General features: G+C 29.6%; 1 protein-coding gene across 4 annotated transcripts in view; it reads left to right on the top strand.

Moving 5' to 3' along the window:
• Positions 1 to 13,889, top strand: part of LOC141528757 (LIM domain only protein 3) — an 86,274-nt gene extending 72,385 nt beyond the window's left edge. For 3 of the 4 annotated variants that reach the window (XM_074244971.1, XM_074244973.1, XM_074244974.1), the window contains 4 exons: positions 3,943 to 4,054; positions 4,329 to 4,592; positions 10,918 to 11,173; positions 11,848 to 13,889. In XM_074244971.1, the coding sequence (XP_074101072.1) occupies positions 3,963 to 4,054; positions 4,329 to 4,592; positions 10,918 to 11,173; positions 11,848 to 11,985 (750 nt within the window). In that variant the 5' untranslated portion in view covers positions 3,943 to 3,962 and the 3' untranslated portion in view covers positions 11,986 to 13,889. Of the gene's footprint in view, positions 1 to 1,964; positions 2,102 to 3,942; positions 4,055 to 4,328; positions 4,593 to 10,917; positions 11,174 to 11,847 lie in introns of those variants that run through there. The other variant, XM_074244972.1, reaches the window with a different exon arrangement.
• Positions 13,890 to 16,294: the final 2,405 nt, after the last annotated feature.

Raw genomic sequence — 16,294 nt, 5'->3', positions numbered from 1 at the left:
ATTTTATAATTTTATTTTTGAACTTTAAATTCGAATTCTAGAGAAAAAAATAGAGTTAAAGCAAAATTGATAAGATAATTTTTTTTTATCTTTAATATTTACCCCACAATTTTGAATTGAAAGTTATTAACTTAAAATTTGAATAAATAAATAATTATTTTTCACTAAAAAAATTTTTTTCATAAAAAATAAAGAGAGAAAAAAGGTAAAAAGATTAATTAGCATTAGATTTGTTTGATGAGGGTGCGTCGTAAAATATTTCACGGTCTAAATCATTTGGGGCGAAAGTGCAGGTGGTACAACAGTGGTAGCTGGTCTCAATTAGTTAAACTTATGTCGTGGAGTCCAATTAGAAGCACGGGGTTGCTCGAAAGCCTGTTTACACAAGTTTGACGTTCCCGCGTACAGTACCTTCTGTACACTAGTGCCAGATATAGACGTATGTACAGAGTACACTCGGGTACTGGTTTCAGCACTACTGTGCCTAGTGAGTACATCTCAAAACATACGCGTCTACTTCTGCTCCCCGTCGCTCTGTTCCGCGTCCACAGGCAAAGGTGTCTTTTTCCTCCGCTAATGACTAATTAGCAGCAAGCTCCTCTTGTATACCACGTATAATGACACACGATCTTCAGCTTTTAATCATTATCAAGTCCTACAGCCTTCTTGCCCTTGTCTAACAACTAGTTTTTATTTATTGCCTCGCTAATTTATTTTTAATTAATTTAAATATTTTTTTATCGCTAAAATTAATTTAAAATTTTTAGCTGCAATTACATCCGTAAAAAGATAGTGTTGATAAAAAATAATAATCGAAGAATTTAAAAAGTATTTCTGTTAGTAGATATCAGCTCGTGTCACGCGATATTGGATATCTTCTCGAGTCGGTCAATAGAGCACGGATTTATATTATTTTTGTTCGAGACAAAAAAGGAGAAATTGAATTTAAAAGGAAAAGAGATTACGTTGAGAATGCCCTATCAGTGATACGGGACAGGAGACGTCCGTCTCAGTTTGTCATTCGACTCGGAGCTCGAATTGGAGTTTTATATATATATATATATATATATATATATATATATATATATATATATATATATATATATATATATATATATATATATATATATATATATATATATATATATATATATATATATATATATATATCTTTCTAATATATACATATATATTAGACTACGCTAGTCTAGAGCAAGAACTTCGAGAGCCCCGAGACCAGAGAAAGCTACCCGGTAGGGAGAACAAGGGGTTTAATAAAAATGTCAAATATAAAGTAGCCACCGGCAACGGACATTTTGGAAATAAATTAATGTTAAGAAGAAATTGACGGGCATGTAATATAAATTTTTGGTTTTTTTATTTTTATAATTTATCAATTATTAACAGTGGTAATTTTTTTTAAGTTCATTACAAATTATAATTTTTAATAAATCCAAATTTTTTTTAATAAAAAGTATTTTTTGGATAAATTCAAAATAAATCACAGGTTCACTGTTGCACCAATTTTTGCACATTAAAAAAATACTAATTGATTCAAGAATAAAATTATTTTAAAGAGAAGCGATTTGTTTTGATTCCATAATTTTTTAAGTTGAATTTTTCGAGTCAACTTTTGGTCAAAAAATTTTTTTTTGTAGTTATAGTGGATTTATAGTGGATAATAATGTATCTAAGTTGAAAAAAAAATTAACTTGATTTAAGAGAATAATTCTTGAACTAAAAAAATAATTTTCAAAGTTTAATCGTTTTGATTTATTTAATTCTCTAAAATAATTTTTCTCTTGGATTAAATAAATTTATTTTCGTTGTTTATATAGTTAATTTTAATTCAAATTTAAATCCACAATGAATATTTGATAAAAGTTCTAGAAATAAATAAATAAATAAAGAGATAAAGCAGTTGGATGAAACCGAGAAAGCATATAGAGTCAGAAAGCATGTTTGGCGCTTGAGGGGAAGAGCCGGGGGTTGTCGTTTATAACTCTTACTCTTACGGGCTTCCCAGTTGAGCCTCGGAGCTTCAGAGAAGGCCAATTAGCAGCATAAAGCTAGCTACAACACGGACTCCTGTGTTGCAGAGGTGAGATGTTTGTATGTAATAATGGATTGTTACTCAAAGTATCCGGCTAATTAATTAAGCTCTGCCCTCCTCGGCGTCGCTCTCATCCTCATAATAATTTCCCTCACAAGCGTATCCCAGTTGGTTCACTTCCGTTACACAACAGCCGAGAACCGAGCTCGGGATTCATGTATCTGTATCATTCATCCCTCCACCCTCCATCCTCCACTCCGATTTGAGCTTACTCTTGTCCGCGGCGTTCACGTATAACTGTGCAGTATATATTACAGCAGCTAACCGGTAAACACGTATCCAACGTCACACCTATTTGTTCACTGGAACGTACTCAACTTCTGCAGCGTCCTATCCAAAACCCTTGTTAACGTCTTCCTTAACTTCTGCACCTGACGTTCTATCACCACTGCTTTAATTATTTATTATAATTGCTGCTTGTAATTATAGTATTCACTTGTAAAAAAAAATCACTTCAGTAAAGGGAATTATTGTTGAGCATAGAAAATTATTTTTAATCAAGTGAAAGAATTTTTTAATTTAAAAAAAAATTTTTTTTTTTTTTATTTTTAAATTTCAGACAATAAAATTTTTTAGAATTTTTTTCTCGGTAAAGAATTTTTGTTTTTATTCAAATTAATTTTTATATATTAGTATTGAAATTTTCCGACAGGTGGCGCATGGTCGCTAAATGTTCTCGCTATTAGAGATTTAAGTTTTACAAAATAAGTTGTAAAAGAAAAATCATTCTTTGACGTACATAATATTTTATTTCTCGGTCTATATAAAATATCAATTAATACATTCAACAAAATAAAAATTTTTTATAGTAATTTTAATCTATAAACTTCAAAATTTACATTTCGGAAATTTTATTCAAAAATTTTTTATAGTTGAATTTTTTTATTAAATTTTTTTTTCAAACTCAATTTTTTTATGTTCGAATCTTCAAAGACATAATAATAAATATCCAAAGTAAAAAAACATGTGTGTGGTATAGAATCTTCGAGTGAATAAAAAAGAGCGGGAAGATAAAAATAATGAATTGAGAGTTGTTTTGAAGTTTAGTAATCCTCATATATATACATACAACAAGGATCTGTTGTGCTGGCGCCATTCGTTGCGGACACGACCAACCTGCAAGCCCTCTTTACTCTCTCGTTACATTAGTTATTCCCAGAGTGTATATTTATATACAAATATATATAAATGTATAAAGTATCAAATGCACACACACACACACACACACACACACACACACACACACACACACACACACACACACACACACACACACACACACACACACACACACACACACACACACACACACACACACACACACACACACACACACACACACACACACACACACACACAAATAGAGCTAGCGTAAAAGTAGCGCAAAGGAACCAGCGAGGAGTTCACTATTGCACTATAATACTGGCAGTGTAGCGGAATCCTGTTGGACCGGATGGAAACGGAAGTGACGCATTTACTTGGAAGCTCGTAGAACTTTCACGATTTGTAAAGGGCTTTGTATACCAGAGAAATATATGTACATGTTACGGTTGCGATGTATAGAAAATAAAAAAAAAAAAATATTTATCTATATAAAAACCGACTGTTATAAATTATCGACACTCGTACCGCTCGATTTAACTTCCGAGGCTTTCCAGAAAAATTTATCTGCAAAGAGTACCACTCCAATCACTAAAAACGTCTTTGCATTACGTTTTTTGTATTTACTGAGTCCGGATAAAAATTCGCAATTCAGTAATTGTTTTATTGACAATTTTTCCTTTTATTTTATTTTATTTACTGAATAAATTATTAAATTTATTTTTCAGACGGCGGAGTAACTTCAATCATGACGATGGACGTGAGTAAATCGGAAACGAACAAAAACGGCTCAGCGCAGCAGGAGATATGCGCGGGATGTCGCAAAACCATAACAGAAAGGTTAATTTTTTTTATTCAACAATTAATCAGATATATTACATATTAAAAAATAATTGGATAAAAATAAAAAATTAATTATTTATCTAAAAATTCATATTTAGTGATATAAAAAATTAATTAAAATTTTTTTTAGTTTTATACATATTTTAAAACAACTGCATCCATTTTTTTTTATTTTTACAAGTAGCAGTTTATAATTAATTCTCTCTAAAAAAATTTATTTATTAAGAAATCATAATAATAATAATAATTGGTTGTAATTGTTGTCATTCAGGTTCCTCCTGAAAGCCTTGGACCTACTGTGGCACGAAGACTGTCTAAAGTGCAGTTGCTGTGATTGCCGATTAGGCGAAGTAGGATCAACATTATATACAAGAGCTAATCTGTTACTTTGCAAAAGGGATTACCTGAGGATATTCGGCCACGAGGGGCATTGTTCGGCTTGTTCCAAATCAATACCGCCCTTCGAGATGGTAATGAGAGCTCGGACAAACGTTTACCACTTGGAATGCTTTGCTTGTCAGCAGTGTAATCATCGGTAAGATAATTTTTTACTTTTCAATTTATTTTATAAAATAATTAGAAAATCTTGAAAAAGTACAAATTCAGGTCAAAACCTTTTCAATTGACACTAAGACAATGTAAGACATCAAACATCAATGAATAAGATGTCCAGGACGTCTCTCAATCTTAAATTTTATTTTCTACCGTCACTCATTTTCCTGCTTCGTTCCTTTCAGGTTTAGTTACACCTCCCCGCCTATAAACTGTAAACTATGCGACAGTAATTTCGCACCGATACTCTACACAGACAATGAGACATGAGCATTCACGATGAGAGTCCACTTCTCCAGGGGTTGGTTTACAAGCCAATTGGGAAATCATCCCTCTCGCTTTATTTTTTTTCGATCTATTTCAAGTAAGGACTTTCTCATCAGCCTACTTACATTCCATACTCCATTTTTATTTCTTCGTTCTTCTCCTGTATTATATATAATTATTCCTCGCGTGACAGTTTTATGTCCAATACGTTTGTCCCTCCGGCTTTAACATTTGTTTATTTACAGGTGAGTTTTACTGTTTTTTTTTATTGCCGGCTATTGTCAATCTCGTTTTTTATGTATTCAAAAGTCACGTTTCCCGTGTGAAATAGATGCCATGGATCCATTTGATTTCCCTCAGGTAATTCTCTGATATTCCAAAGTTATTTTCTCTAATAAATGTAGTAATTTTTGAGAACGCTTAGATTAGATCATTGTTTTTTAACAATTTTTATTTTAATTCCATACTTCTGATTTTATAATTATAATTTTATGGTCTAATTAAGTATCAGACGTTTGTAAATAATTTTTAATGCCCTAATATGTCCGTATATAATTTTTTTAAAGTTAGTTCCCAAAGTTTCCAACAGGTGGCGCATGGTCGCTAAATCTTCTCAATACCAGAGAGTTCAGTTTCAGAAAATAAGTTAAAAAACAAAAATAATTTTTTTGACCCTCAAATAGCTTATCTAACATTTTGTATGAGTTTAATTAATTATTATTTCAATTTTTATGGAATAAAAAAATTTTTTTGACTTGAAATTTAATCTGATATGACTAGGATTATTTTAAGAAATTTTTAACGGCGCGTAACTGTGATCATTCTTGTCATTAAATTAATCTAGTTTAGAAGATTTTTCCTTTACATCTATAAGTTTAGATGTATTGGTATATTGCAGCTTCACCCACAGTAAAACGTTCCTAATGGGGTCGCACATCGGCACTCGAGGATTTCGATTATTTATTCATCAAGCCCTACTCGACAACTCTATCCGTCCTGTCCGTGCGTCGTTTGGTGACCGCGGAAGTTCTCCTTCTCACTTGCTCTCTGGTGGAATAACACGGGAACCCTCGTTAAAGATTCACCAGAGTTATCTGAGCGCCCAGATTGAAATTTTCCATGCACAGACTCGTCTCTACTTTGCTCTCTGCACTCTACCAGACACTCTGTGTATAAGTTAGAGAAGAAAGAGGGATAGATAAACAACTACAGGAAGGACAGACTGAGATTACTTTATGCTATTTCCTGTACTGATATTAATATTTTAACGCAGGCTGTTAGTCTGTCGCCGTCTATTTAACTGTTTATCTACTTTTTCTTTGAGATGTTTTTATTATTTATACACTTTACACTTTTTATGCTTCTTATCGATTATAGATTAGCTATCATAAAATTATGAAAAAACTTACAAGGTCGGGTCTACGAAATTTACTATGCACTGAAGAAAAAATAACTTTATTCAGAAGAAATATTTTTTATTCAAAAACTAAATTATTTTTTTTAGAAGTTTATTTAAAACTTGAGCTTTAAAAGTTCTAGATTTAAAAATGGACAATTAATTATCTTAAAAATAAGTATCATTAAATTTTAAAAATGATTTATTATCAAAAAAAAAAAATTAATGGAATTTAATACAAATTTTGACTTCTTTATTTTTTATTTATTAATTAAAATTTTAGTTTAGAAATTTATTAAAAGTAATTTTTTAATTTAATTCTATGAAAAATTTAAAACTAGACAGAAAGTCAATTCACTTAAATGTTAATAAATAAATAATGTGTTTGATTAAAGAACAAAATTATATTAAAGAGATTTTTTGCCTTGAACTCATTTTTTAGAGAAGAGAGATTAAAAAAAAATTTTATTCGTTTGATTTGACAGCTAATTTTTTAAATATAATTAAAAAAGAAAAAATAGAACTTTTTTATTAAATAAAAATTTAAAGATAATATTTTTCGTGAATTAGTTTTTTTTTTTTTTTTTTTTTTTTTTTTTTTCAATGAACGCGACACCTAATGGTATTTTTCATAAAATCATAAAACCATTTTGTTCTCATTATCAAACTCCAAAAATAAAAAAATAAAAATATCAAGAATTTAAAAGAAAAAATAAGATAAGTGATAAAAAAAGAGTTTGTATCTAAGAGCGAGTGGACAGACAAGGCAACTTGAAGCTGCAATTATGCCAGGATTTGGTGGAGATTGAAGCAAGGACTGCAGCGGTGCAGAGTGGAGGGCGGTAGAAGTAACGAGAGGCAGTATATAGGGACAGAGATGGAGGAAGAAAGGGTTGAGTTTGGTTGGGAGTAGCGGAACAGAGGCAGAGGGCCTGGAGGAGCGTGGGCGACTTGGAACTTGCAATTAAACAGCAACAATTACACGGGGGTAACTTTAGACTGTAATAACACGGAATAAAGGGTTGGCTCCTCGCCCCACCGTGTCCCCTTTGCTGCCCCTCGCCTGGATCCCACCCCGTCTGGTTACCGGATGATTTACCGATCCAATTAGCTCTTCGCGGGGACTCTTCTAAAAAGACGTCCGGTCTAATTTAACGGGCACTCCAATTAAATAGTAACCCTACAATCTCGATTCTTTCTTCTCTTCTCTTCTCTTCTCTTCTCTAGTAGTACAGGCTCTTGTTCCCTTCTCGTTAAATCGCTTTCAATTGCAGATTCCAGCTCAATCTCGGCTTTCGATTTTGGTTTTTTAGGTTCTCTTTTAATTTTCTTGGGTCAAATACACACAAAAAATTTTTTTTATAAAATTGATTGATAAATTCATAAAAAAAAACTCATCTAGAGCTCTGTTTTATCATTTATCAATAAATAATTTTTTAAGTTTATGTCAAAAAAATTTATCTGAGTCTTCTGTTAAATAAAAAAAATTTTAATGCAGCTTACCGCACACAAAAATAGAATTATTATTAGACATGTTTTTACATAAAAAATATTAATATTTCTTTTATAGATTTTATATCTTCGAAAAACTAGATTTTAATTCAATAAGATTAAATTTTTATTTAATTTATTTTTTTAGATTATTTCACTTAAAAATTTACAAGTCAGTGGATAATATTATATTTAGATTTATTTTTATTAAATATTTTAGTAGTTTCAGTAAAAACATTTGATATTAAAACAGTAAAAAATAATTATTTCGATTAATTTTTCACGTGTATTTTTTTACTAGTACTTTTCAATATTTTTTACATTTTCCGCGATTAATTATTAAAAAACTGTGAAGAAGTACATCATAATTTTAATTTTTTAATGAATATTAATTTCTATTAAATTTTTTCATTAAAAAACATATTTCTTAAGAAAACAAAATTAAAGTAACAAAAGAAAAAAATCTTAATTGACTAATTTCATAATTTAAGTAAAATGAAGCAGTCGAGTATCGAGACTATTACCTAATTCATTACCAATTCAAATGACGGAATTTTATTGATGGAAAACTAAAGCTTGACATCGACTAAAATAACACTTGACCCTCTTTGTTTTTAATTGCCGTTTTTATCCAGATAAAAGTAATTATCTGAGCTTTTGTCAATAGTTCACTCATCTCGTTACAGCTAGCTGCTTCTTATCGATTCAGATTCATTTGAGTTATAATTAATAACGCGCCGATAAAGTTTAATGAATTTTACTTTTATATTATAATATTTTCAAATGAAAAAAATCATACTTTGATTTTTTTTAGGATTTTAAATAAAAAATATTTATTAAAAGCCTTTAAATCTCCTGAATGCACATACTGTGTGAGTAACAGTGTCAAACAGTAATTGTTAAAAGTATATTTATTTTATTTCAGCGTGAAATATCGAGAGAGCCATTGTTCGACATTTCGACAAATGCGTCCACACAAAATGATATGTTATAAACTGTAGGATCAATTTAACGTTTTTTACCATCAATGTATTGTTTATATCGACAGTTTCCTTTCTTTTTTTCTTCCTCTCACTCATCCCTTGATAACCGCGACAGTCTTTGGTATCTTCCGCCTTTTTTCACAATGTGTACACCCGTATCGCTATTTATATCTTCCACCCTCTCTTGCTCTGTTTTCATTTTCTCCCTTTTGCTTTATGTACATTTGTTATATTAACTTGTGACAATTACTTACGGGCTTTAATAAATCGATTGTTCAATCTAACAAGTAAGAAAAGGAATAAATAAATTAAATTTACCTGATACCAAATTCTCTGATCATTTTTCGACAGGTTTAAAGTTTGGAAAATTTAAAAGTACACAATTTAACAAGCTTATTTTTTTATAAATAAAAAAATTAAACATCATTATTTTACATTAATATTATTATTCAAAAATTAACTAAATAAGTAAAGAAAGTTACCAAAAAAAAAAAAAAAAAAAAAAAAAAAAAATTAAAATACCTCTCAAAAAATATATAAATTATTTTATTTAAAATTATCCTGTAGTATATATATTTTTAGACATATCATTTTTTTAATTACGTCCTAAATAAATTTTTAAATAAAATAAAATGAATTTTCCAAAAAATAACATGTAAAAACTTTATAATAGTTCATTAAAAATTTTTTTAAAGAAGCAATTAGAAAATAAAAATTTTAGATTAAATAGAGACATTTTATTTAAAAATTTCGATATAAAATTTTTTTTGACAAAAATTACAAAATGAATTTAAAAATGTGCTTTTTAAAATCTATATTTTGTGTCAAATATTTTGACAAAAAGAAAAAAAAGAAAAACAGGTGACTTAAAAAATAAAAATTTACGAAAATTTATCATCAATTTAATTTTGACTAAAAAATTACAAAATTAAATTAACTACAAATTGCAAATACCACCCAAAAGTTAACTAAAGGATTGAGTCATTAAAAGAGAAGCATGCCGAGTTGAACGATTATCGCAATTTCGTTAGCGAGCTCTAGAAAGTGACAGATATAAGCACAAGTTAGGGGTGGAAAGTGAGGGTGGGAGTGGAATAATGTGTATGAAGTCTCTTTAAACGGGATGAGCTTTGATCCAGCCGGAAATGCGACCGGGCTGGCATAAACCAGATATATTAATAATCGCACGGCAAACAGAATTATCGCATTGCACGTACGGCACTCATTCCATTCCGCATTTGCGCTTACTCCGGGCTATTATTATATGATCCATGGTCCTACTCGACTATTCTCTCGTACTCGCTACTCGGTTTAGTTGTTCGCTATTCATAAGAGTTTGTATTTGTCTCACCCAAATTAAAATGAATTAATATCACGTGAATTATGAATATAAATCCTTCATATTTTTATCACACACACACACACACACACACACACACACACACACACACACACACACACACACACACACACACACACACACACACACACACACACACACACACACACACACACACACACACACACACACACATATATATATATATATATATATATATATATATATATATATATATATATATATATATATAAATATATATATATATATATATATATATATATATATATATATATATATATATATATATATATATATATATATATATATATATATATATATACACACACACACACACATGTTTAACGTAATACGTAACTTCGCTCAACTGTGATTCTGCGATGATGCTAATTTATTTTTTTAATAAAACTATTTTTATTTCACGCTCCTTTATTAATTTTTATCCCAAGCTTTTATTATTTCGCTTGTGAAAAATAATTATTTTTTAATTAAAAAATTGTTTGATGTGATATTATTATGTTTTAATTACTTTTTTTTCAATTTTAAGTACGCGACATTCTTCTTTGACGACCGAGTGTTTACCGCGTGATTTTTATAAGTTCGCGTATTTGACGTTAGATGGCGCTGAGTGTCTAGTTTCTCGCAAGTACATTTAAAGAACAAGATTTTGTCTTATAAAATGATTATTATCATTATTTCTTTCTTTTTTGACGATACAAAAAAATTACAAGAGACTCAAAATTCTATCAGCTTTTATATTAATAATTATAGGTTCTAAATAAATAATAAATATTTTAATTTTTTGTTCCAGTTTCTGCGTAGGAGACAGGTTCTACCTTTGCGACAACAAAATCCTCTGTGAGTACGACTACGAAGAGAGATTAGTTTTCGCGAATATGGCCCTACACCCCCCAGTATCTCTTACCCATTTAAAAAGACAACTTCCGCCGACACCAACGCCGACGCCTCCGGGAGCTACGCAGAATCTCCATCCGGGTCACAATCAGATTCATCAAGGACATCCGCCACAGACACTCGGACAATCTGTGCCACACAATCATGTCAATGTGAGTTTATTTTTTTATTTTAGTCCATCTTCCGGCTGAGTTTTATCGCGAGTTTTTTTTTTTTTCCAAAACTTTAAGCTGCAATTTGTTATTTATCTCCTAAATTATTTATCTCCATAAAGTATAAAAAATAATTTTATTATTCAACCAAACCGAAATTTTTAACAGAAATATTTATTACTGGCAACCTTGCACTGTAATTTCTTAAATATTGACGTATTTAGAGATATAAGCTCATCTCGATGTTACACTCATCAAGAGCTTTCATTTGAATACCCACATGCATTTTCATATATTTTTCATATATACATATATATAATATATATAAATATATGAAAAATTGATGTGGGTACTCAAATGAAAGGTCTTGATGAGTGTAATGCCGGGATGAGATTATTTCTTTGAAAATGTCAAGAGTTCACAAGAATAATTCACAAGATACCAAATTTAAACATAAAAACCAATTTTACTATATAAATATACTGGCCACAAAATTTTGCTTATTCTTTTAATAAAAAAGACTAAATCTTATTAAATAGAACTGAATCCTTCTATCAGTGATACAAAAATATTTACTACGACCCTAATTATTTTTTTTCTGTGAAAAAAAAATTTTTTTTTTTTTAATTAAGCAATTAAAAATTAAATAAAATTTAAAACTTTTTATTTGACAGGGTCAAATATCAAGCACCCCAATAAACGGAATGTCAGGAGCACGTGGGCCAGGTGACATGAATAATAACGGGTTATCGGGTCCAGGATTAGGGGCAGTCAAACCACCCCCAATGTCAATGCCGGCGCCGACCAGCTGAGACGAGGCTCCACCTATGAAAAAGCTCCGGTGTCTTGATAGTTATTAACAATAACAATTTTATTAATTAATAAAGTTATAAAACATTATTATTAACATTGATATTAATTGACCGACTAATAACGAGTTAACCAAGTACGTCCAAGCTAAAAATAATTCACTACTGATTATTTTTCGCGCCTGTGATGAGACGGACTAAGTGACGGTGATACGGCTAACAAATAATGATAAATAGTAAATAAAAAAAAAATAGTGTATAATATTTAAGTACCGAAGCTTGTGTAAGATATTTTTTCGATTGAGTGCACTCGCACATGTAAATACTGAATAAACTATTTAAGTAAGTTAAATAATTAATAACTATTAATGATAAAGGTAGGATAAGAAAGACGAAGATCATTTTAATAATTATTTATGTTGGAAGAATGAAAATAGATAATGAGTATACGATTATAATTACGATTATATCTACTCTGGTTTTTCCAAATCTGTTACTGAAAATTTAGTTCATTCAATGGTTAATTTAGTTTTATTATCATTATGAGTTTTTAGTCTCGTACAGCAAAAACCAAAGATGTTACTGATAAGTTTTAAGTGAACAAGTATTGCTCTTTCATTTTTAATTTAAATACTGAAAAAAAAATTTATTTTCTTCAAGAGAAAAATTTTGAAACTAGAAAATTATTTTGTCATGCTAATTTTTAAACTGTCAAATTTTATTGAAATTTTTTAATAAATTTTTATTAAACAATATAAAAATTTATTTCTAATAAATAAAATTTTAATTTATTAAATAATAAATTTTCTCAAATTGCACTGTACTTTCTTAACTATTGACGTTTTTCAAGATATAAGCTCATCCCGATGTTACACTCATTGAGACCTTTCATTTGAGTACCCACATGGCATTTTTTATATATTTTACATATATGGTATTTTTGAAATATATAATATATAAAATATATGAAAAATTGATGTGGGTACTCAAATGAAAGGTCTCGATGAGTAGAATGCCGGGATGAGCTTATATCTTTAAAAATGGCAGTAGTTCACGAAATACAAGGTCATTTCTTAATTATGTATCTAGAGATAATAATTCAAATAATATAAAAAATATTTTAAATAATTTTCTGACTTCAAAATTATTTTTCTTGGATCGAGTAAATTTTTAGATATTTAAATCATTGCAAATTTTAAGTAATTATCTCTGACTTATCAATTACTTGCACACTATACTGTTTACTGTAATAGAAAACTAAGTTAATGAATAAATAACATTTAATTGTACTGTCAAATAATCCAGTGAGACTATTTTTTAGTCATAGATTTTATGTTGATACATAATTACCAAGTTAATACCAAATAAGCGCCAATTTTTTATTTTTATTAATCCTTTCACAAATTGTAGAAATTTTAAATAAAAATAATGAAGTAATTTTTCTATAAAAATCGAAAATTTTTTGTGTAAAAATTTGGAAAATTGTTAAAGGATTAACGGTAATAATTATACAACAAACACATAAATAATAAAATAAAACTACATTTTTTTATAATCCAGTACAAATTTGTTCTGTAGAATTGCGTACGTTAATTGATTGATGAAGCATTGATATTAATGTATGCATATGGGTGATATATACATACACTAAGTATTTATAAGGACGTGAATGTTTTGGACCGTGTGGTTGTACTGAGAGCGAGTAAGCAAAATAAGAATAGGGAGAAAGTGGAAGAATAAACTATTGTTGTACTTTTAGTAATGCGTTAACCACTCTTTGTTGTTCTTCATTGTATATAACGTCATCATTAGTGCACTATTAATTATGTATAATTAAGATCTGTAGTTCCATTACTACTGAGAGAAAAAAACGAAAAGAATTCAAAAAATATACGTTCTTATTGATATCAATTGTTTTTTATTCGTACCTACCTTTATTTCAATTTATTTATATCTCTAAAAAGTTTTTGACCAATATGTGAAAAAAAAAGATTTTTTCATTTTTTAAAAGCATTTTTATATGTTGTATTTAAAAAAATTGATTGAGTAACTGATTAAATTGAAAGTTAATGTCAGATAAGCTTCTTAGGAGAGCCAAAATAATTATTTTTATTTTATACCTTATATTTTCGAATTTAACTCTCCGGCAGGGAGAAGATTTAGCGATCACGCGCCACCTGTTGGACGATTCTGAAACTAAAGTTATTCAAAAAGTGATATATGGGCACATATGATCATCATATTTTGCCATTTAATGTTATATTAGGCCATATATAGTCATATATGTCCATATATAGCCATAAATGTCTATATATGGCCTAATATGGCATATTTTCATGTCATGCCACATATAGACACCCAAATTTTTGAATATTAAATTTTTAAATATGCCCCTCATATGTCCATACATTGCCATATATGGCCAAACTAAAAAATTTTTATGGCTTTTTGATAATATTAGTTGAATTATGCTTAACAATGATAAAAATTGAGAGTGTATAAAGATTAAATCAATCATATTTTTTATTTTTTTATTCAATAATACATTTGATAAAATAAATAATAATAAAATTAATTTTAATTTAAAATTCATTTGAAAAAATGGGAAAAAAAATAAACATGTGAAATCAAGATCAGAAAACTATAATCTACCCTTAATGTTAACAAAAGTAAGTTTAATTGATTTACTTGGTCGTTCTCTTCCAAATAAAAGGTATTAGTATATTTATATTAAAATATATAGAGAGCATAGAAAGTATAAAAGCTAAAGTGAGTAGAAAGGTTCTCAGGTTCGCGGATCGTAAGTTCAGTTACTGGATGCTAGCGAGTGATTTCCCTAATGTCTTCCAGCCGACGAACTCGGATGTTATTATACTCCGTGAAGACTTTATAATAGGAGTAGAGGTTGGAACTCCTTAAAACTGTGACGGCGAGTTACGTCGTAGTCGTACGCTTACCCTCGCCCTTCGCTGGCATATTGCGAGTTCAAATTTATAGACACCCAAATGTCGAGGGTAGTTGGAAATATATGTGGACACATATTACATATATTACATGTCACGTATCACGTATCATGTGTCAAATGTTATATATGACTTGGTAATATTCTTAATAACAATCAAATTTCGATTGATTTGGTAAAGTGTATAAATTTTTTTAAAAAATAAATTATTAACATTAATTAATTCAACAAAATAAAATTAATTACTTTAATATTATTAAAAAAAAACTTTTATTTTTTAACAAATTTTTGTAAAACAGTTAATAAGCATACAAAGAATGTTTCATGCTGGCTTTTGATTTAATTTTGATAGGAAGCATAAACAAATTAAAAGGGAGCGAAGAATGTCTGCAAAGCTTTTAGCATAAGCTTACAACGCGAGATCGATATAGGCCTCGGGCGCCCAGGGAAACCGATCAAAGTGTAACTGCGTCCGGCTGGCATGTCAGCTCCGCCGAGTGATGTTAAAAGGGCGCTGGTTCGGCCAGAAGGGTTATGACCGGCCATACCGAGCTTATGGGCGATTGCCACTGATAGAATCAGCGCTCTGGTCACTCATACCCTTCTTTTTCCTTCCTCTTCCTCTTCCTCTTTTACTCCCTCCCTCTGCCCCCGAAGCTAGACTCGCGAGCTTTTCCTCATAATCACTTTTGGATTAATTAAATTTTACGCTCCCGTCAATAAACATTAAATTTAACGACGATACATGCCGTACATCCGCTTGGATACCGTTTGACTGGTTACTGGTTATCCACCCGGATGCCATCACTCGTCGGCTATTAAAATTGTATTTAATCATTCTTTAAATGGATAAATTTTATTTATTTATTTATTTTTATTTTATTCATTTTTCTCGCATACAGGTCTATAGAGATGCAAGAGATTTAATAAATTTACAATAATTTAAAAAATATAGAAAATAGTCTATAAGAAAAAACTTAGTAATTTTTTTTTTTAATCAATTATACAATTTTTTTATTGCTTAAAAAATAAATGAGCATTATGAGGCGTGCCTTTTTGAATTTTCCAAGCTTTTGAATATTAGAATCATCTTACCCTTTCCTCTAAGTATTAAAAAAAAAAAAACTAAAGGATAGAGAATGAATATAAAATATAATTCTCAACGAAATGAAATAAAAGAGATTAGCAAATCAGAAATCGTAATCCCATGGTCGTGGAAATTAACGTTACGAGCGAGCCGACCGTCAATGGGCCATCTCGGTTTCAACTCCCACAATTTCGAGCCCCGAAAACAGGTCCCGCGAGACCAGCACGTACTCTCTTACTCTTTCCAGCAAACCGTCATGCGTG

The sequence above is a fragment of the Cotesia typhae genome, unplaced genomic scaffold (assembly GCF_013202065.1).
Source record: "Cotesia typhae breed Kobodo isofemale line unplaced genomic scaffold, CoteBio_Ctyphae contig_44, whole genome shotgun sequence".
NCBI classification, from domain to species: domain Eukaryota; kingdom Metazoa; phylum Arthropoda; class Insecta; order Hymenoptera; family Braconidae; genus Cotesia; species Cotesia typhae.
This window is presented reverse-complemented; position numbering and strand designations above follow the sequence as displayed.